The sequence below is a fragment of the Hyla sarda genome, chromosome 1 (assembly GCF_029499605.1).
Source record: "Hyla sarda isolate aHylSar1 chromosome 1, aHylSar1.hap1, whole genome shotgun sequence".
NCBI lineage: Eukaryota > Metazoa > Chordata > Amphibia > Anura > Hylidae > Hyla > Hyla sarda.
The window spans coordinates 582,022,909-582,046,908 of NC_079189.1; the positions used below are offsets into that span (position 1 = coordinate 582,022,909).

General features: G+C 43.8%; 1 protein-coding gene across 8 annotated transcripts in view; it reads right to left on the reverse strand.

Annotated features, from left to right (window-relative positions):
• Window positions 1–24,000, reverse strand: part of DCC (DCC netrin 1 receptor) — a 533,618-nt gene that overhangs the window by 374,572 nt on the left and 135,046 nt on the right. For all 8 annotated transcript variants that reach the window (XM_056545057.1, XM_056545065.1, XM_056545088.1 and 5 more), the window contains exons 4-5: window positions 16,302–16,452; window positions 5,192–5,328 (exon numbers count right to left, since the gene is read on the reverse strand). In XM_056545057.1, the coding sequence (XP_056401032.1) occupies window positions 5,192–5,328; window positions 16,302–16,452 (288 nt within the window). The remainder of the gene's footprint in view (window positions 1–5,191; window positions 5,329–16,301; window positions 16,453–24,000) is intronic.

Consider the following 24,000-nt stretch of genomic DNA (forward strand, 5'->3'; position numbering starts at 1 on the left):
ACAGAGACATACAGTAGATCATATGCGCCTGTTTCTCTATATAAGGAATATACTGTACATACAGAGACATACAGTAGATCATATGCGTCTGTCTGTTTCTCTATATAAGGAATATACTGTACATCCAGAGACATACAGTAGATGATATGCGTCTATATCTGTTTCTCTATATAAGGAATATACTGTACATACGGACACATACAGTAGATCATATGCTTGTATGGCTGTTTCTCTATATAAGGAATATACTGTACATACAGAGACATACAGTAGATCATATGCGTATATGTCTGTTTTTCTCTATAAGGAATATACTGTACATACAGAGACATACAGTAGATCATATGCGTATATGTCTGTTTCTCTCTATAAGGAATATACCATACACAGAGACATATAGTAGATCATATGCGTCTATGTCTGTTTCTCTATATAAGGAATATACTGTACATACAGAGACATACAGTAGATCATATGCTTGTATGGCTGTTTCTCTATATAAGAAATATACTGTACATACAGAGACATACAGAAGATCATATGCGTATATAACTAATAAGTAGATAACTAATATATATAAAGCAAATCCTTACATATAAAAGTAAGAAAGATCTGCTGGGAGCTTTAAATCACTGTCTGGGAGCCTCCAGCTGTTGCAAAACTACAACTCCCAGCATGCCCGGACAGCCAAAGGCTGTCCGAGCATGCTGGGAGTTGTAGTTTTGCAACAGCTGGGGGCACCATGCTTGGAAAACGCTGGTCTATGTAGAGGACAGGAGCTTCTTCGGGGTCCTGTACAGAACACGCAATGTCCTAAAAAAGTAACATGGAGTCGCCCTCACCTGGTGTCCAAAGGAGCAGGTAACCCTGGTACAGGTAAAGTGTACAGAACATGTAATACCTCCCTGTACATTAGGGGGCGCTACCAGACACCAGTCAGTACATACACTTCAGTAATACAAGTGTTTTACCGGTAAATTGCCCATTCTGATTGGTCAGATCTTCCAGCCATTGACGCATTTCACAGATCTGGACTGTCTGTACATTGTATGTTGAGTCTGGTTTCAACTTACAATGGTCCAGAAAAGACCATTGTATGTTGAAACTATTGTATGTTGAGGCCATTGTAAGTTGAGGGATCACTGTACATACAAAATACAAAAAAAAATTCAAAAAAAAATAAATAATAATAATAATTACGGAGCAATGTTAGTCAGACGTACCTCTACTTCTCCATAGGGGGCAGTGTAATAGCATCTAGTCTGTGTACATGGTGGTGGGGGGATTTATCAAAACCAGTGCAAAGGAAAAGTTGTCCAGTTGCCCATAGCAACCAATCAGATTACTTCTTTCATTTTGCAGAGGCCTTGTTAAAAGTGAAAAAAGTGATCTGATTGGTTGCTATGGGCAACTGGGCAACTTTTCCCCTGGGCAGGTTTTCATAAAACTCTCCCATTGACTATGTACAGTAGGATTTTCCAACCAGTGTGCCTCCAGCTGTTGCAAAACTACAACTTTTAGCATGACCAGACAGCCGAAGACTGTCCGGACATGCTGGGAGTTGTAGTTCTGCAACAGCTGGAGGCGCACTGGTTGGAAAACACTGTTATACAGCAACACTGTAACTTTGTTGTTGTTTTTTTTTTTTGTTTGTTTTTTTAAAATCAACTGGTGCCAGAAAGTTAGGCAGATCTGTAAATGGCTTTTATTAAAAAAATCTTTACCCTTCCAGAACTTTTTAGCAGCTGTATGCTACAGAGAAAATTCTTTTATTTTTGAATTTCTTTTTTGTCATGTCCACAGTGCTCTCTTCTGACACCTGATGCCCGTATCAGGAACTGTCCAGAGCAGGAGAAAATCCCCACTGAAAACCTATGTATGCTCTGGATGGTTCCTGACACGGACAGAGTTGTCAGCAGAGAGCACTGTGGACAAGACAAAAAAGAAATCAAAAAAGAAAATAGTTTTCTCTGTAGTATACAGCTGCTAAAAAGTACTGGAAGTGTAAAGATTTTTTTAATAGAAGTCATTTACAAATCTGTTTAACTTTCTGGCACCAGTTGATTTAAAAAATAAAATGTTTTCCACCGGAGTACCCCTTTAAGAGCAGGAAGTAAAGGGCTGCAGAAACTCAGAAAATATTTTAAAAAAATAATATTTTCTTTCTGATGCTTATTGTGTGGCCAGGCACTAGGGACAACAGAATCAGTCTACTTCTCCCTCTGGCATGGCAATTGTTACTTTCTTCCAGAAGTAGTCTTCTCAGCTACACTGTCATGTACTACAGAGCCTCTTCTCCTTCACTGACCCAGAGTCTTCAGGTTAAAGGGGTACTCCAATTGAATTTTTTTTTTTAAATCAGCTTTTTCCAGAAAGTTGAACAGATTTGTAAATTACTTAATCTTAATCCTCCTAGTACTTATCTGCTGCTGTATACTACAGAGGAAGTTGTGCAGTTTTTGTCAGTCTGACCACAGTGCTGTGCTGCCACCTCTGTCCATGTCAGGAACTGTCCAGAGTACAAGAAAATCACCATAGAAAACCTCTCCTGCTCTTGACAGTTCCTGACATGGACAGAGGTGTCAGCAGAGAGCACTGTGGTCATACTGGAAAGAACAACTCAACTTCCTGTGTAACATACAGCAGCTGATAAGTACTGGAAGGATTAAGAATTTTAAATAAAAGTCATTTACAAATCTGTTTAACTTTCCCCACCAGTTGATAACAAAAAAATGTTTTCCACCAGAGTACCCCTTTAAACCTCAGACTTGTCACCTAGACCCGCAGTCTCCAGTATGAAGTTTTCTACTACTACTTTATCTCCACAATTACAAAAAGCGTAAACTTTTCGTAAGCTGTTATAAAAAGTTACAGAATTATATAATTTACTTTTAAATTACAGGGTAAGATTGCATTTAATTATTTCCTGATTTCAAATTGTATTCTAGAACCAAAGACGGGAAGAAATATATTTTTCCTCTTTTATTTAAACACCATTTTATATATTTTTGTTGATGGGAAATTTGTTCCTTTGATTTTATTGTCTTTTGTCTGTTCGTGATTTGCACGTATCGCTGTGTCTCGCTGACAATAGAATTTCTCCAGCACGCGTCGGTCTATTTTTCCCTTTGCAAGAACAGAGTCGTCAGACAATAACTTCGGGAATAGTCGTCTTATTTAATTGTTGGAGTCAAATTATCGAGATGTTTTTATTATATTGTATGAAATTTAGCACGACGTCTACTAGAAGAATAGAAGTAGGCAGGTTTACAGCGGGGAAGGTCACAAAAGTTCTGTCATTTAAAGTGAGAGAAATCTTAAAGGGGTTATCCAGGAAAAAACTTTTTTTTTATATATATCAACTAGCTCCAGAAAGATAAACCGATTTGTAAATTACTTCTATTAAAAAATCTTAATCCTTTCAGTACTTATGAGCTTCTTCTTTTTTGTCTAAGTGCTCTCTGATGACACGTGTCTCGGGAAACACCCAGTTTAGAAGCAAATCCCCATAGCAAACCTCTTCTAAACTGGGCGGATCCGGAGACACGTGTAATCAGAGAGCACTTAGACAGAAAAGAACAACCTTAACTTCAGAAGCTCATAAGTACTGAATGGATTAAGATTATTTAATAGAAGTGATTTACAAATCTGTTTAACTTTCTGGAGCCAGTGGATATAAAAAAAAAGTTTTTTTCCTGGAATACCCCTTTAAGGCTGTGTTTACACCTAGTATATTTTCTTGATCAGTATTTAGACAATATTTGGTCAGTATTTGTGGCCAAAACAAGAGAGGAACCAATAAAAGGAAAATTATACTGGAAAGATTTGCAGCTTTTATTTCTGTGTATTGGACCAACTTCTGGTTTTAGGTAAAAATTCTGATCAAATACTTGACCTGATACCCCGTTTTTATGTCTTAAAGGAGTATTCCGGATTGAAAAAAAAAAAAAATAATAATACTTACCTCTCTCCCTCCTCTGCCACCAGCATTTTCACAGAGCTCTCTGCTGTATGGCACTTTCTAGACTGTGGTCAGGCACGGGGTTATGTCCGTAAAGCCATACATTGGCAGAGGCATGCTGATCTTGATGCCGGAAGTGCTGCCCATCAGAACTGGGAGCTCCAAGAGAATGTTGGAGGCGGGGAAGGGAGGAAGGTAAGTTATTATTTATTTATTTATTTTTTTTAAACAAGATAAAAGGTAAATTTTTGTTTATGTTTAGCACGCGCCTTGGTATAGACCTAAAAAAAAAATTATCCCCTACTACTCCATTCAAATAAGGGCATTAAAATATTTATCTGTGGAATTTAACATATCCACTCTCCAGAGGAAGTATCTGATCGCAGGGGTCAAACTACTCCAGATCTCCAGAACAGGGCCCATCTCCTAATTCAGAGCACTCCAGCCCCCACCTTCTGAGACCAACGGGCCAAACACCAATCACAGCGATGTCCCTCTTAAGCCGGTGATGGGAGGAGTGGTCCGTCACTTCAGAGAGCAGTTTGTCTCGGAAGCTGAGGGTCGAAACGCTCTGAGGTAGGAGTCAGTCCCCTATCCCTTTACCAATATACCAAAAAATTGGAGTCACATGATCTTTCTTAGTACTGATTGCCTGACACGAGTCATGATAATGTGTTGTCTCCAAAGAAGCAGTAGAATTATATTTACAATACATCATATATGTTATATGTATACAAATTATAACCCAAAATACATATGCAAATGAGCTCGTCACACGAAAGACAAAAACTCTCATATTAGCCAAGTCAGGGCCTTATAGAAAAGAGTCATTTTTAAGTTTTCTTTCCCATGAAGCATTGGCTGAAAATAAGTCTCCATACACCAACTGGGTCTCACTGGATACAGCACCTCTCGAGCCAACCAGAAAGAAGATAAACCCTTGTGTAAAACAGTAACTCACATAATACACATCCATACATTATAAACCCTATGAACACCAACAAAGGCGTAACACCCACAGCCTAGAAGTATGAGCCGCTCAGGGTATATAATTGTGAAGAATGAAACGCTAAATGATTCATATCCATTATACCTGTGGAGTAGCCTCGTGCCAACTGAAAACATAAAATGGCCTGAAATAGTCTAATTATAATAATAAGAGCTTAATAATTATAAGACACATTTCACCAGGCTCCTTCTTGGATGTTAATATCAAACTGGGCCACGTACCCATGACGCTGAGCTCTGCCGAGGCACTGCTGTTCTCGCCCTTGTAGGTAACCAGACAGGTATACGTGCCCGTGTCATCATCCGTCACGTTGGTAATCAGCAAATTGCTGCTTCCAAGAAGAGAATATTTTCTTGTCCTGGAATATATTAAGTAGATTAGATAAGGAGCTGACAAGGGTGGAGGTCAGTGAACGGTACATGACATAAGATATAGAAGATTTGTGAGGTGGGGTGAGAAATTAACATATACAGATTGTGAAGAAGAAGTAGTAGGTTGGATAAGACTGGAAAAAACGGGCAAAGATATGGCGGCTTAGGAGGACCAAGTTTTGAAGAAGGAGGACGAGAGAAAGATGGGAACACAATGGGGGAGATTTATCAAAACCTGTCCAGAGGAAAAGTTGCTGAGTTGCCCATAGAAACCAATCAGATCACTTCTTTCATTTTTCACAGGCCTTTTAAAAAATGAAAGAAGCGATCTGATTGGTTGCTATGGCCAACTCAGCAACTTTTCCTCTGGACAGATTTTGATAAATCTCCCCCAATAAGAGCATAAGGGCCCAAAACAAACATAGAACATTGTAGCGAAACATGATGTATATGGCATCCATAAGTCTTCGACAGGGTCATAGAATCACAAAAAAATTGCAGCATAAGGTTACCTCCTGTACATGGCAATGGCTTAGTCATGACTTTATCGGATATGACACATTGCTGAGGGTTAAAGGGGTGCTTCGCTGCCCCATTGCTTGGAGCGGGCTGCGGAGGTCGTCGTGACATCATGCCCACGCCCCTCGTGACATCACACCGCAACCCGACCGCCACGCCCAATCCCATAGACTTGCATTGAGGAGGCATGGTGTGACGTCACAAGGGGGCATGGTCGTGTGGTCACGACCCAAGCCGCCAGTATCCAACGTTCTAAACAAACGCTGGGTGTTGCACAGAGATTGCGGGGGTCCCAGCTGCGTGACCCTCACAATCAGACATCTGATCCCCTATCCTTAGGATAGGAGATAAGATATCTAGGGACGGCGTACCCCTTTAAGTCTCGGCCATTAGCCCTAAGAAGCTCAAAGTCACATAAAAATTGATCGGTATGGTTAGGCTTGGTTTACATTAGCTTTGAGCTCCATTTGCTGGGTCCGTCGAAATGACAGGAGTTCAGCAGAGAAAAAAATACTATACGTTTGATTTTTTTTTCTCCTCTCAACTCCTGAAATAGAGTGAACACCAGATGTGTAACCCAACAGACCCCATTCAAAGCCAGTCTGACCTGACGGGACATATCGGTGTCAGTTGTGCTACAGACCATCCAGGTCCGTTGTGTATCGCCAGAACAGACTTTGTGATGGAGCTCCCAAACATGGTTCCAATGCAGATGCGCAGTCAATCTAGTTGGTTCTTGGGAGACGCATCGGGACGACCGTTTTGTGCGTGATGACGCACTTCCTCATGCCAACGCATCTGCTAGAGGAAGTGTGTCATCACGCACGAAACTGTCACCCGATTGTGTCTCCCGCTGTCTGCCTGACTCTCTGACCTGTGTTGTATGTTTGCAACTGTAGAATAAAGTATCCTACTGTATGGTGAGTGCCGTCTTGTCTCCTCAGAAGAGAAACAAAAACAGCAAGGGAGGGAAGCGCCTCGTGTATTACCCAGGGTATCGGTGTCCCACAGGGGACAAGATGAGAACGACTCTTCAAGATGGCCACTCACCTGATTCAAGAGATAAATGCGCATATCACCCCAATGGGTTATCGGTGATCCTCTGGAGATGAACTGCTAGGCCCAAGGTATAAATGGAAAATAAGAAAACTTCTCCTATATAGGACTTGAAATGTAGTGAAGAAAAATAAACCTTTGTTGCGGGCGCTGTTCCTAATTTCAGAAGTATCAACCAGGATGCTGAAGTAGGTTATGTTTATTAAAGTACATAAAATCAATGACGCGTTTCAGAGGGACAGTCCTCCTTCCTCAGATTGGCATGGCAATCTCTGAAACGCATCATTGGTTTTATGTACTTTAATAAACATAGTGCTATATAGCACTTTAACCTACTTCAGCATCCTGGTTGATACTTCCGAAATTAGGAACAGCGCCCGCAACAAAGGTTTATTTTTCTTCACTACAATTCAAGTCTTGTCTCCTAGTCTCTTATTACATTGTAATAAGAAGTATCTAGGTACTGCCCTGCTGAGGCCTTCCTCCTCAATTACATTTTCCCCACATGTCTCACCAGCCCTGGGACATGGTAACAGGTTTACATTTCTCAGATACAAAATGTAGGTTCAGACGGCACTGCTCAATACGGCTGATACTGGGTGACCAGGTGCGGTGTGATGGTAGCTCTAGCCAGTCATCTATCCAGAATTGAGTCTGCGGAGGAGCTGGGATACAATAGAATAAAGTAGGTATCAACATGTGGAGTGTAGAAATAAATCCGAAATATATCCGCACTCACCGCTAGATATGTGACTCGATGCTCCTCCAACCGGGGCTTACCGGGGATACGGGCTGCAGCGATGGACGGCGCTCAGAAGCTAACTACCGGTGTTTTCGCGCAAAAATGCGCTTCATCCGGCCTAGGCCGGATGAAGCGCATTTTTGTGCGAAAACACCGGTAGTTAGCCTCTGAGCGCCGTCCATGGCTGCAGCCCATATCCCCGGTCAGCCCCGGTTGGAGGAGCATCGAGTCACGTATCTAGCGGTGAGTGCGGATATATTTCGGGTTTATTTCTACACTCCACAGGTTTACGTTTCTACCAACAGGGACATGGTTGATATTACATAAGGAAAGGAGGAAAACAAACACTAATACGGACGCAATACTGCACCTTCACGAAATATCAATTTTGACACATTTTTTCCCCAGTGAACAGACATTGCTAGATCTGTAGGGAAAAACAGCTGAACTGCAGGTACACTATGATGGCAAAAAAAAGTCAATGATATTCCAAAGCGAAAAACAAAAAATGTTGGCGAAATTATACCCGGTTATTTGTGTGTTTAGAAGCCTCACACGTATGCCGTATGATTGCATTTACTTCATTGTTCTGGGCGGTGTTCTCAAGCCCCTTTTTGCCTCACAGTCCTGTAATTTCCCACTCTATAGTCAGTGAAGTGTATGATGCATCTTGAAGAATACAATAGTCTTTTCCAATGGAATAATCCAGCACAATCAGAATTAATGATATCTCAGCTTGCAGGTGTTACATGTTATCTCTGCCGCCTTCCACTATGTTGTCGTTACTTCTGAAAGCTATGGCATATCCTTCGAATTTGTAATGATTGAAAAAATAACATTCAGCCAATTCCAAGACCTCATAAAAGACAAGTTAGAAAGCGGAATTATACCGTGTAATAAAGTGTGATGTGTTTAATACTACGCTTCCAAAAACAAACAGAAAGGAGACATAAAACCCAGCCACTGTGAAGGTTTAGATTTGTGAAGTACAGCCATGAACTGGAGGTGATCTTACAAAAAGGATATATATGTGTCACAACCTCTCCATGTCACATCTCCTCCAATCTCACATTTCTCCCCCATGTCACATCTCCTCCCATGTCACATCTCCTCCCATGTCACATCCCTCCCATGTTTACATCTCCCCCCATGTCACATCTCCTCCCATGTCACATCCCTCCCATGTTTACATCTCCCCCCATGTCACATCTCCTCCCATGTCACATCCCTCCCATGTCACATCTCCTCCCATGTCACATCTCCTCCCATGTCACATCCCTCCCATGTCACATCTCCCCCATGTCACATCCCTCCCATGTCACATCTCCCCCCATGTCACATCTCCTCCCATGTCACATCCCTCCCATGTCACATCTCCCCCATGTCACATCCCTCCCATGTCACATCTCCTCCCATGTCACATCTCCTCCCATGTCACATCTCCTCCCATGTCACATCTCCTCCCATGCCACATCCCTCCCATGTCACATCTCCCCCATGTCACATCTCCCCCATGTCACATCCCTCCCATGTCACATCTCCTCCCATGTCACATCCCTCCCATGTCACATCTCCCCCATGTCACATCCCTCCCATGTCACATCTCCTCCCATGTCACATCCCTCCCATGTCACATCTCCTCCCATGTCACATCCCTCCCATGTCACATCTCCCATGTCACATCCCTCCCATGTCACATCCCTCCCATGTCACATCTCCCCCCATGTCACATCCCTCCCATGTCACATCTCCTCCCATGTCACATCTCCCCACCATGTCACATCCCTCCCATGTCACATCTCCTCCCATGTCACATCTCCCCACCATGTCACATCTCCTCCCATGTCACAACCCTCCCATGTCACATCCCTCCCATGTCACATCTCCTCCCATGTCACATCTCCCCACCATGTCACATCTCCTCCCATGTCACATCCCTCCCATGTCACATCCCTCCCATGTCACATCTCCCCCATGTCACATCTCCCCCATGTCACATCTCCCCCATGTCACATCTCCTCCCATGTCACATCTCCCCACCATGTCACATCTCCTCCCATGTCACATCCCTCCCATGTCACATCTCCTCCCACGTCACATCCCTCCCATGTCGCATCTCCCCACCATGTCACATCTCCTCCCATGTCACATCCCTCCCATGTCACATCTCCTCCCATGTCACATCCCTCCCATGTCACATCTCCCCCCATGTCACATCCCTCCCATGTCACATCTCCCCCCATGTCACATCTCCTCCCATGTCACATCCCTACCATGTTTACATCTCCTCCCATGTCATATCTCCTCCCATCTCACATCTCCTCCCATGTCACATCTCCTCCCATGTCACACCTCCTCCCATGTCACATCCCTCCCATGTCACATCCCTCCCATGTCACATCCCTCCCATGTCACATCTCCTCCCATGTCACATCTCCTCCCATGTCACATCTCCTTCCATGTCACATCTCCCCCCATGTCACATCCCTCTCATGTCACATCTCCTCCCATGTCACATCTCCTCCCAAGTCACATCTCCTCCCATGTCACATCTCCTCCCATGTCACATCCCTCCCATGTCACATCTCCTCCCATGTCACATCCCTCCCATGTCACATCTCCCCCATGTCACATCCCTCCCATGTCACACCTCCTCCCATGTCACATCCCTCCCATGTCACATCTCCTCCCATGGTAAATCTCCTTCCATGTCACAACTCCTCCCATGTCACATCCCTCCCATGTCACATCTCCTCCCATGTCACATCCCTCCCATGTCACATCTCCTCCCATGTCACATCCCTCCCATGTCACATCTCCTCCCATGTCACATCTCCTCCCATGTCACATCACTCCCATGTCACATCCCTCCCATGTCACATCTCCCATGTCACATCCCTACCATGTTTACATCTCCTCCCATGTCACATCCCTACCATGTTTACATCTCCTCCCATGTCACATCTCCTCCCATGTCACATCTCCCCCCATGTCACATTTCCTCCCATGTCACATCCCTCCCATGTCACATCCCTCCCATGTCACATCCCTCCCATGTCACATCCCTCCCATGTCACATCTCCTCCCATGTCACATCCCTCCCATGTCACATCTCCTCCCATGTCACATCCCTCCCATGTCACATCTCCTCCCATGTCACACCTCCTCCCATGTCACATCCCTCCCATGTCACATCCCTCCCATGTCACATCCCTCCCATGTCACATCTCCTCCCATGTCACATCTCCTCCCATGTCACATCTCCTTCCATGTCACATCTCCCCCCATGTCACATCCCTCTCATGTCACATCTCCTCCAATGTCACATCTCCTCCCATGTCACATCCCTCCCATGTCACATCTCCTCCCATGTCACATCCCTCCCATGTCACATCTCCCCCATGTCACATCCCTCCCATGTCACACCTCCTCCCATGTCACATCCCTCCCATGTCACATCTCCTCCCATGGTAAATCTCCTTCCATGTCACAACTCCTCCCATGTCACATCCCTCCCATGTCACATCTCCTCCCATGTCACATCCCTCCCATGTCACATCTCCTCCCATGTCACATCCCTCCCATGTCACATCTCCTCCCATGTCACATCTCCTCCCATGTCACATCACTCCCATGTCACATCCCTCCCATGTCACATCTCCCATGTCACATCCCTACCATGTTTACATCTCCTCCCATGTCACATCCCTACCATGTTTACATCTCCTCCCATGTCACATCTCCTCCCATGTCACATCTCCCCCCATGTCACATTTCCTCCCATGTCACATCCCTCCCATGTCACATCCCTCCCATGTCACATCCCTCCCATGTCACATCCCTCCCATGTCACATCTCCTCCCATGTCACATCCCTCCCATGTCACATCTCCTCCCATGTCACATCCCTCCCATGTCACATCTCCTCCCATGTCACATCTCCTCCCATGTCACATCCCTCCCATGTCACATCCCTCCCATGTCACATCCCTCCCATGTCACATCCCTCCCATGTCACATCTCCTCCCATGTCACATCCCTACCATGTTTACATCTCCTCCCATGTCACATCTCCCCACCATGTCACATTTCCTCCCATGTCACATCCCTCCCATGTCACATCTCCTCCCATGTCACATCTCCCCACCATGTCACATCCCTCCCATGTCACATCTCCTCCCATGTCACATCTCCCCACCATGTCACATCTCCTCCCATGTCACAACCCTCCCATGTCACATCCCTCCCATGTCACATCTCCTCCCATGTCACATCTCCCCACCATGTCACATCTCCTCCCATGTCACATCCCTCCCATGTCACATCCCTCCCATGTCACATCTCCCCCATGTCACATCTCCCCCATGTCACATCTCCCCCATGTCACATCTCCTCCCATGTCACATCTCCCCACCATGTCACATCTCCTCCCATGTCACATCCCTCCCATGTCACATCTCCTCCCACGTCACATCCCTCCCATGTCGCATCTCCCCACCATGTCACATCTCCTCCCATGTCACATCCCTCCCATGTCACATCTCCTCCCATGTCACATCCCTCCCATGTCACATCTCCCCCCATGTCACATCCCTCCCATGTCACATCTCCCCCCATGTCACATCTCCTCCCATGTCACATCCCTACCATGTTTACATCTCCTCCCATGTCATATCTCCTCCCATCTCACATCTCCTCCCATGTCACATCTCCTCCCATGTCACACCTCCTCCCATGTCACATCCCTCCCATGTCACATCCCTCCCATGTCACATCCCTCCCATGTCACATCTCCTCCCATGTCACATCTCCTCCCATGTCACATCTCCTTCCATGTCACATCTCCCCCCATGTCACATCCCTCTCATGTCACATCTCCTCCCATGTCACATCTCCTCCCAAGTCACATCTCCTCCCATGTCACATCTCCTCCCATGTCACATCCCTCCCATGTCACATCTCCTCCCATGTCACATCCCTCCCATGTCACATCTCCCCCATGTCACATCCCTCCCATGTCACACCTCCTCCCATGTCACATCCCTCCCATGTCACATCTCCTCCCATGGTAAATCTCCTTCCATGTCACAACTCCTCCCATGTCACATCCCTCCCATGTCACATCTCCTCCCATGTCACATCCCTCCCATGTCACATCTCCTCCCATGTCACATCCCTCCCATGTCACATCTCCTCCCATGTCACATCTCCTCCCATGTCACATCACTCCCATGTCACATCCCTCCCATGTCACATCTCCCATGTCACATCCCTACCATGTTTACATCTCCTCCCATGTCACATCCCTACCATGTTTACATCTCCTCCCATGTCACATCTCCTCCCATGTCACATCTCCCCCCATGTCACATTTCCTCCCATGTCACATCCCTCCCATGTCACATCCCTCCCATGTCACATCCCTCCCATGTCACATCCCTCCCATGTCACATCTCCTCCCATGTCACATCCCTCCCATGTCACATCTCCTCCCATGTCACATCCCTCCCATGTCACATCTCCTCCCATGTCACACCTCCTCCCATGTCACATCCCTCCCATGTCACATCCCTCCCATGTCACATCCCTCCCATGTCACATCTCCTCCCATGTCACATCTCCTCCCATGTCACATCTCCTTCCATGTCACATCTCCCCCCATGTCACATCCCTCTCATGTCACATCTCCTCCCATGTCACATCTCCTCCCATGTCACATCCCTCCCATGTCACATCTCCTCCCATGTCACATCCCTCCCATGTCACATCTCCCCCATGTCACATCCCTCCCATGTCACACCTCCTCCCATGTCACATCCCTCCCATGTCACATCTCCTCCCATGGTAAATCTCCTTCCATGTCACAACTCCTCCCATGTCACATCCCTCCCATGTCACATCTCCTCCCATGTCACATCCCTCCCATGTCACATCTCCTCCCATGTCACATCCCTCCCATGTCACATCTCCTCCCATGTCACATCTCCTCCCATGTCACATCACTCCCATGTCACATCCCTCCCATGTCACATCTCCCATGTCACATCCCTACCATGTTTACATCTCCTCCCATGTCACATCTCCTCCCATGTCACATCTCCCCCCATGTCACATTTCCTCCCATGTCACATCCCTCCCATGTCACATCCCTCCCATGTCACATCCCTCCCATGTCACATCCCTCCCATGTCACATCTCCTCCCATGTCACATCCCTCCCATGTCACATCTCCTCCCATGTCACATCTCCTCCCATGTCACATCCCTCCCATGTCACATCCCTCCCATGTCACATCCCTCCCATGTCACATCCCTCCCATGTCACATCTCCTCCCATGTCACATCCCTACCATGTTTACATCTCCTCCCATGTCACATCTCCCCACCATGTCACATTTCCTCCCATGTCACATCCCTCCCATGTCACATCCCTCCCATGTCACATCTTCTCCCATGTCACATCTCCCCCATGTCACATCTCCCCCCAAGTCACATCTCTTCCCATTGGTAATTACAAGTTTTCCCGGGGGTGGGCGTATCACTATACCGCAATTCATAAAGATCGTGATTCGATTGCGATATATTGTACAGCCCTAATATATATATATATACGTCATGCAGTTATGTTTCAGGCAGATATGTAGATGATTACAGGTGTGGTCAGACACTCTATCTTGCCACAAGAGGGAGGATAACTGCTTCCGCTACTGCCCTACAAAAAGGCTCTTAGAGGCAACTTTTGGGTAGTGTATTTCTTGGTCAGAGATTGGTGTCTGCCAGACATGCCTCTTCGACACACTCGAAGACAAGACATTTTGTCGAGCTGACAGACTTTAGGAGGGGGCACATCATTGGACATATTGGCCAAGCTGTAAGGGTACGTAAGGGCATGTTCCTGTTAAGCACTTAGGTCCTACTTTTCCTGTGGAACGACATACTGCCCTCCCTGCTGGTGTGATGATCTGTCTCTCATGGCTTCCTGCAAGATAATGTTTACCAACACACTACAAGGGTCTCCCGGTAATGTCTCCACCACATTGCTACACATCCTTGGCCACCGGTCACCAGCTTTATCACCAATTGAGCATTTATGGTCCCAGCTTTGGCAGCCTACAAGTGTGCAGGATCTACAGGCCCAGCGGCAACACCTTTGTAAATATGTGTTACAGGATGTCATAAGGAACCTGTATCCCTTCATGTATCCCAACTGTATCTCATCACGTATCCAGACTAGAGGTGCCCAAAAGGGTACTAGAGTCTTCTTCCAACTTTACAGTTTTCCCCAATCCTTTAACTCGTCTCAGTAAATCCAGCGGGTCCGTGGCTGCCTTTGCGCCCAGCATAGAAATATACACCAGACATGAGTGTATATCCATATCCTTCCAACTTCCCCAATCCGGTGCAGTCACTATGGGGAACTTAAAGGGGTACTCCACTCCTCAGTGTTTCAAACATTTCGTTCCGAATGCCAGAGTGGGCTTCGAGGGTCGCCACTTCACGACCCCTGATGCGACCCCCGAAACCTGCACCCAATGTTAGGAACTAAATGTTCCGAACGCTGGGGAGTGGAGTACCCCTTTAATGGACATGAGAGTTAGAGAGAAGAAATGTATTTTTTTGAGAAAACATCATCACTTGTGTGCAAAAATGTGCGACTTTAAAGGGGTACTACGCTGCTCAGCATTTGGAACAAACTGTTCCGAACGCTGAAGCCGGCGCAGTAGCTCGTGATGTCATAGTCCCACCCCCTCATGACATCACGCCCCTACCCCCTCAATGCAAGTCTATGGGAGGGGGCGTGGCAGCCATCACGCCCCCTCCCATAGACTTGCATTGAGGGGGCAAGGCGTGACATCATGAGGGGGCTATGACATCACAAACTCCTGGCGCCGGCTTCAGTGTTCGGAACAGTTTTGTTACAAACACTGAGCAGCAGAGTACCCCTTTAAAGGGTACCGCTCATCAAAAAAACTTTTGATATATTATAGATTAGTGTATGCAGAATAACTTTACAATTGCATGTTATTAAAAAATATGCTTCTTTCTACTTAATTTTCCACTTTGAAGAAATGACCACTAGGGGTCTCCCTACCAGTCCTGGCAGCAAGCATTTCAGACTCATGCTGGAGTCCTAAACACTACGAGCTGCCAGTCTGCTTTGTTCACAAAGGAGAACACTCAGAGCTGCCAGCCTGCTTTGTTCACAGCCTGTTTGGCTGTGAACAAAGCAGGCTGGCAGCTCTGAGTGTTTAGGACTCCAGCATGAGTCAGAAATGCTTGCTGACAGGACTGATCGGGAAAAATACAATAGAAAGAAGCATATTTTTCATTAACATGCTATTGGAAAGTTATTCAACATTCATTAATCTAAAATATATCAAAAGTTTATTTGATGAGAGGTACCCTTTAAAGGATTTGTTCTAAGTAAATCTTCTCCATAATGACTATATAGTAAGACCACATAATAATAGATGATAGAGCCATGAAAAACAATGAACAACTACTTGCATTGCTATGACTGGAGGACTAATAACAGAAATAACATATCATTCTAAACAAAGGAGATGGGATAGAATCCAGTGGTGTTACAATAAATCCGCTACATTCATTCTTCATCAGACTGACAGCTCTATGAAGCTACATGCCTTGTTGGGATGACTTCTTCTCCTCGCATCCAGAAGACGATCGGGGTCGGGTATCCTGATACTGCACATTCCAGAACCACATCTTGTCCTTCAATGGCTGCGAGGTTTGAGGGCCTCTGCAAGAAGATTTGTTGTCGATGTAACCCAGATTCTGCGAATAAAGGAGAAGATTTAGTTCCGTAAATTTGTTTTATTAAAATCCACTTTTCCTTTCACACTCTTGGGCTGAAGAGAAAAGCAGAGTATATACAAAACTATAAAACACTGAGAAACATCATCTCATTACACTGTAATGAGACGGGAGCGGAAAATTCTACTCATTTATCTCCAAACTTCTCTCATCTGCTACTTATTACAGCTGTCAGCAGTGAGGAATGATGGATAGATAGATAAATAGATATGAGATAGATAGATATGAGATAAATAGATATGAGATAGATAGATAGATAGATAGATATGAGATAGATAGGTATGAGATAGATAGATATGAGATAAATAGATATGAGATAGATAGATATGAGATAAATAGATAGATATGAGATAGATAGATATGATATAGATAGATATGAGATAGATATATATGAGATAAATAGATATGAGATAGATAGATAGATAGCAATGAGATAGATAGATATGAGATAGATAGATAGATAGATAGATATGAGATAAATAGATATGAGATAGATAGATATGATATAGATAGATAGATATGAGATAGATATATATGAGATAAATAGATATGAGATAGATAGATAGATAGATAGCAATGAGATAGATAGATATGAGATAGATAGATAGATAGATAGATAGATAGATATGAGTTAGATAGATAGATAGATATGAGATAGATAGATATGAGATAGATAGATATGAGATAGATAGATATGAGAGAGATAGATATGAGATAGATAGATAGATAGATATGAGATAGATAGATAGATAGATAGATAGATATGAGATAGATAGATATGAGATAGATAGATATGTGATAGATATGAGATAGATAGATATGAGATAGATAGATAGATAGATAGATAGATATGAGATAGATAGATAGATAGATAGATATGAGATAGATATGAGATAGATAGATGGATAGATAGATAGATAGATAGATAGATAGATAGAAAAAATGCAGGCAGCACACCATAGCTTGTATCCAAAGGAAAGTGAGTTTATTCCATGATGTGATAGAGACTACGTTTCTCCAGCCTCACGCTGGCTTTCTCAACTTGAGAACCAGAGGGCGAGGTTCGGAACATGCATGCACCCCTTTCCTCTTCTTGCCATATTTTTTGGGATGTGCTGTTTCTATTGCAATTTAGATAGATATGAGACAGATAGATAGATAGATATGAGATAGATAGATATGAGATAGATAGATAGATAGATAGATAGATATGAGATAGATAGATAGATAGATATGAGATAGATAGATATGAGATAGATAGATATGAGATAGATAGATATGAGATAGATAGATAGATAGATAGATAGATATGAGATAGATAGATAGATAGATATGAGATAGATAGATAGATAGATAAACAGATATGAGATAGATAGATATGAGATAGATAGATATGAGATAGATAGATAGATAGATATGAGATAGATAGGAGATAGATAGATATGAGATAGATAGATATGAGATAGATAGATATGAGATAGATAGATAGATATGAGAAAGATAGATAGATAGATAGATATGAGATAGATAGATAGATATGAGATAGATAAATAGATATGAGATAGATAGATAGATAGATAGGAGATAGATAGATAGATATGAGATAGATAGATAGATAGATAGATAGATATGAGATAGATAGATAAATAGATATGAGATAGATAGATAGAAATGAGAAAGATAGATAGATAGATAGATAGATAGATAGATAGATAGATAGATATGAGAGGGATAGATAGATAGATATGAGATAGATAGATAGATAGATAGATATGAGATAGATAGATAGATAGATAGATATGAGATAGATAGATAGATAGATAGATAGATAGATATGAGATAGATAGATAGATAAATAGATATGAAATAGATAGAAATGAGAAAGATACATAGATAGATAGATAGATAGATATGAGAGGGATAGATAGATATGAGATAGATAGATAGATATGAGATAGATAGATAGATAGATAGATATGAGATAGATAGATAGATATGAGATAGATATGAGATAGATAGATAGATATGAGATAGATAGATATGAGATAGATAGATATGAGATAGATAGATAGATATGAGATATATATAGATATGAGATAGATAGATAGAAATATAGATATTTCATTTACAATAAATAGTCAATTCAAATGCTAATATTTTTTTATTGCAATTATTGTCTTTAGATTGAGTGAATGGATAAATAAATAAATGATTAAATATGTCCATGGCCCCCACCACTTACATTTGGGTAAGGTTCATCTCAGGCTAAGCTGACATTTTATTGAAAAAGTCAATAAAACCAATTGCCCATTTGATAACATTCTCCTTGCTGGTCCCGGGTCTTAGGACATGAAATAACAGGCAGCTGGACGTCAATAGAATTTCATTTTTTTTCTTTGCTTTTTTAAATAAACGCTATCACAGAAGCCTTTCTATTCAGTGAGGATGGGGTCTGCGCTAAATGGGGAAAATGGTTTCAGATGGCTGCTTCCATAGAGCTCTGTAGAACATAATCCTTTTAGAAGTATTTTTTTAGTATTATTCTTCCCCCCCCCCCCCATCATTTTGCTGGGCTCGGGGCTTAATGTAAAGTGTTTAACCCTGTAAATGCCTTTACTGTCGTCTACAGCAACATCACATCATTGCTCACTGATCCAAATGCTTTTCAGAGTCAGTAAACATTAGGTCAAAAACAGCGACCTTCAGCACAAAAGAGAAAATAATCCCGAATAATAGCCGGCATAGGGAAGGTGGGAAGAAGTTTATGTAAAGAAAGATGAGAAGCCATAGGCAATGTCTTTAGTTTATGTACTGTGTGATGAGTCTCGGTCTAATCTACTATGTCATATATATACAGACTGGATTCCTGATGATGTCACTGCACCTATAAGATCAGCCATCTTTTGGGCATCTATATCCATAATGGCACAACAGGGATGGTACAAAAAAATAAAAAAATAAATAAAAAATAAAAAATATTTATTTATTTTAGTTTATTTTCTATTTATTTATTTTTCCATGTTATATTTTATTTTATTTTTCCATGTTATATTTTATTTTTTTCTTGTTAATATATATATATATTAACATGAAAAAAAATACTAACATGAAAAAATGAATAAATAGAAAATAAACTAAAATTAATAAATAAACTGAATAAAAAATAAATAAATACATTTAAAAAAAAAGCATAAAAAAATCGAAATCCAGTAAGGTAGTGAAACTTCCCAATTCCAACTAAACAGTGCAGAAAATCCTGAAAATTTGTTTAATCCTGTACAAATTCGTTTTTGACATTAAACGGGTACTCCGCCCCTAGACATCTTATCCCCTATCCAAAGCATAGGGGATAAGATGTCTGATCGCGAGGGTCCCGCCACTGGGGCCCTCCACGATCTTGGCTGCAGCACCCCAGACATATCGTGCACGGAGTAACTTGTGACTGGTGATGTGGTGCGTAGGCTTGTGACGTCACGGTCATGCCCCTTCAATGCAAGTCTATGGGAGGGGGCATGACTGACATCACGCCCCCTCCCATAGACTTGCATTAAGGGGGCATTGCTGGGATGTCACGAACGGAGCATGGCTGGGATGTCACGAGCCTCCGGCGCTGCATCCGATGCTCTTAACGAACGCGGATGCAGCAGGGAGATCGGGGGTCCCCAGCCGCAGGACCCCCGCGATCAGACATTTTATCGCCTATCCTTTGGATAGGGGATAAGATGTCTAGGGGCGGAGTACCCCTTTAAGGACATTTTGTGCTTTTTTTTTTGCCTCAACATTTTGGAGTTGCAATTACACACAAGACATTTTCTGTTTTATTTCCATAAGTTGTGTTTTATATAGAATTAGAATTTACCATTAGAATGGTGATTTTCCAAAGTGAGAACAAGCGGGCGCAAGGCTGCATGGGGGCAAATATTGTGTGCCGACTGGTTGCCGTATTCTGACTGCATGCGGGTAAGAGCACATGTGTTTTTACCCTTAGTGCTTTTAAAGGAGTACTCCGCCCCTAGAATTCTTATCCCTATCCAAAGTATAGGGGATAAGATGTCAGATTGCGGGGGTCCCGCTGCTGGGGACCCCCGGGATCTCGTCTGCAGCACCCACCTGTATGGCTTCCGGCAACGCTGGAGGCTTCGGATCCGACCACAATGGCGGAAAAGCGTGACGTCACGACTCTGCCCCATGTGACGTCACGCCCCGCCCCCTCAATGCAAGTCTATGGGAGGGGGCGTGATGGACCTCCCATAGCCTTGCATTGAGGGGGCGGGGCGTAACATCACACGGGGGCGGAGTCGTGACATCATGCTCTTCCGCCATTGTGGACGGGATCCGAAGCCTCCAGCATTGCCGGAAGCCATACAGGTGGGTGCTGCAGCCGAGATCCCCAGCAGCAGGACCCCCGCAATCTGACATCTTATCCCCTATACTTTGGATAGGGATAAGATGTCTAGGGGTGGAGTACCCCTTTAAGCGGCGTTCTTACTAAAAACATTTCTCTTGTTTTGGTGTTATATGTTTTTGCCTGGAATTGCAGTACAACAGGATAATGGAAGAACCGATCACCAATGTTGGGACAATTTAGGTTACGGCAGCATCCTGGTTGACACTTCCATGTTGGTCATGGCGCAAATACTTAGGTACAGGACAATTTTCGGGCCCCCTCACCCCACATAACCTTCCTGTCTTGTTCTGGGAGCCTCCAATTTCACTTGCTATAATACAAGGCAGGAAGAATTACTTGACAACTGCCTATTAAGTCTCCAAACACATTGCCACACAGATGCTCCAAAACCCGTCACGGTGTGCTCCCTGCTGAAGCATATTGTGAACAGTTGCTAGATGGAACCGTGTTGCTTCTTACTGATTGTACGTTTATTTAAGGATGTTTATTTTCTGCCTTTTCTAGCAAGAATAGTACAGTATCCTTTTCTAGATACTTCTTTGTGCTTATAGGGTTTACATGGGCCGTCCATATATATATATATATATATATATATATATATATATATATATATAAATATAGTAATGTGCTGTGTTTTGTTGACGTCAATGGGTTATATATAGCTAAGGCTGTAATTTGCAGCTCATTTTCCTTGGAGGAAAACTATTTTTTTTTTTCAAATCAACTGGTGGCAGAAAGCTAAACAGATTTGTAAATTACTTCTATTTAAAAATCCTAATCCTTCCAGTACTTATCAGCTGTTATATGCTCCACAGGAAGTTCTTATCTTTTTGAATTCCCTTTCTGTCTGTCCACAGTGCTCTCTGCTGACACCTCTGTCCATGTCAGGAACTGTCCGGAGCAGGAGAGGTTTGCTATGGGGATTTGTTCCTACTCTGGACAGTTCCTAAAATGGACAGAGGTGTCAGCCGAGAGCACTGTGGTCTGACAGAAAAGAAATTCTAAAAGAAAAGAACTTCCTGTGGAGTATACAGCAGCTAAGTACTGGAAGGATTAAGATTTTGAAAATAAGTAATTTACAAATATGTTTAACTTTCTGGCACCAGTTGATTTAAAAAAAAAAATAATGGAGTACCCCTTTAAAGGCAATGGGGTCGTGCCTATATGATCATGTATATGTTGTCATCCTATTTTTAACAGGATTATAATGTATATGTCCAACATGTTGGCAAACACAGCCTTACTATAATGGGGGCAGAGGTTACAGTCACACCCAGACCCTGGGGCCTGAAGAGGACCAAATAGGACTTTTTTTCCCTTCTTATGAGAAGACCAGTTCTATAAAGGACCTTTCATAGTTGTGGCCCTTTATATGTTTTCAGAGAGATTGTTTGTTCTATTACTTGATTATTTGACTTCAGTGCGATGGGGATTATGTGTGGATTCTCTATTGGAATGTTCAATCCATTCTCTCTATTTTCCCGGGATACACGATCATCCCTCATCACACATTGTAACATTAATGATGGATTTTGCTTACAGCAGATTATTCACTCAGACTCACATCAAGAAAGTTATTTGCTACGTACAAGAATCTACAAGCCGCAGACATTGGCATTTTAATGGAGGCCTAGCGGCTGACCTCGGAGGGGTTACTGTCTACAGTAAGTGGCGTGTTGGGAGATGAACGGCACCGGTGCATTTACACAGAGTAGTGTCAAGGAGGTCAAATGCATCAGAAGTAATTGGTGTAAACTGGTGAAGGCAACTTTTAAGAGGTGTTCATCGTCTACAGGGAGATCGAACAAGGCCGACAAGTAGTTCAGAACAAGATAGCTGTTCTGCAGATCAACAAACATCACTTCACTACTTGAGGTGCCACGGTGCCAGGGCACTTCAGGGCAATGCTGCAGCACTTTAATGGCTACCAGGGAACCCCGGAAGAGGCTAAAGCGCTCTGCATATGACTGTAACAGAAAATAACTAAAACAATTGGCCTTTCAGATCCCACTGACCTGCAGCTATATATATATATATATATATATATATATGTATATACCGTATATACTCGAGTATAAGCCAACCCGAATGTAAGCCGAGGCCCCTAATTTCACCCCAAAAACCCAGGAAAAGTTATTGACTCGACTTTAAGCCTAGGGTGGGAAATACATCACCCCCCCCCGGCATCATCCAGACCCCCGTCATTAACACCCCCGTCATCATCCCCCCCCCCTTCATCATCTCCGCCTGTCAATCACTTTCAGTGGTCTTCAACCTGCGGACCTCCAGATGATTGCAAGACTACAACTCCTAGCATGCCCGGACAGCCATCGGCTGTCCGGGCATGCTGGGAGTTGTAGTTTTGAAACATCTGAAGGTCCACAGGTTGAAGACCACTGCGGCCTTCGTCATCATCCAGACCTCCCCTTTAGTTTTCTACTCACCTTCCCTCGGTGGGAAGGAAGGGCGAGCTGGTCCGGGCCATCTATGCAGCAGGGACCGTCCGGTGGGGAGGGTTAGTCGTTCTGGGCTGTCCATCTTCACCGGGAGGCCCTCTTCTCCGCTCCGGGCCCGGCCCCGGACTAGTGATGTTGCCTTGACAACGATGCACAGGGATGTCCCTGCGCATGAATGTCCCTGTGTGTCGTCGTCAAGACAACGTCACTAATCCGAGGCCGGGCCCGGAGCAGAGAAGAGGGCCTCCCAGTGAAGATGGACAGCCCAGAACGACTAACCCTCGCCAATGGACGGTCCCTGCAGCATAGATGACTCGGACCAGCTCACCCTTCCTTCCCACCGAGGGGAGGTGAGTAGAAAACTAAAGGGGGGGTCTGGATGATGAAGAAGGCCGCAGTGGTCTTCAACCTGCGGACCTCCAGATGTTTCAAAACTATAACTGTAGTTTTGCAACATCTGGAGGTCCGCAGGTTGAAGACCACTGAGAAGGGATTGACAGGCGGAGCGTTCACTCGAGTATAAGCCGACGGGGGCGTTTTCAGCACGAAAAATCGTGCTGAAAAACTCGGCTTATACTCGAATATATATATATATATATATATATATATATATATATATATATATATGCCTGAGGCTGTCCGGGC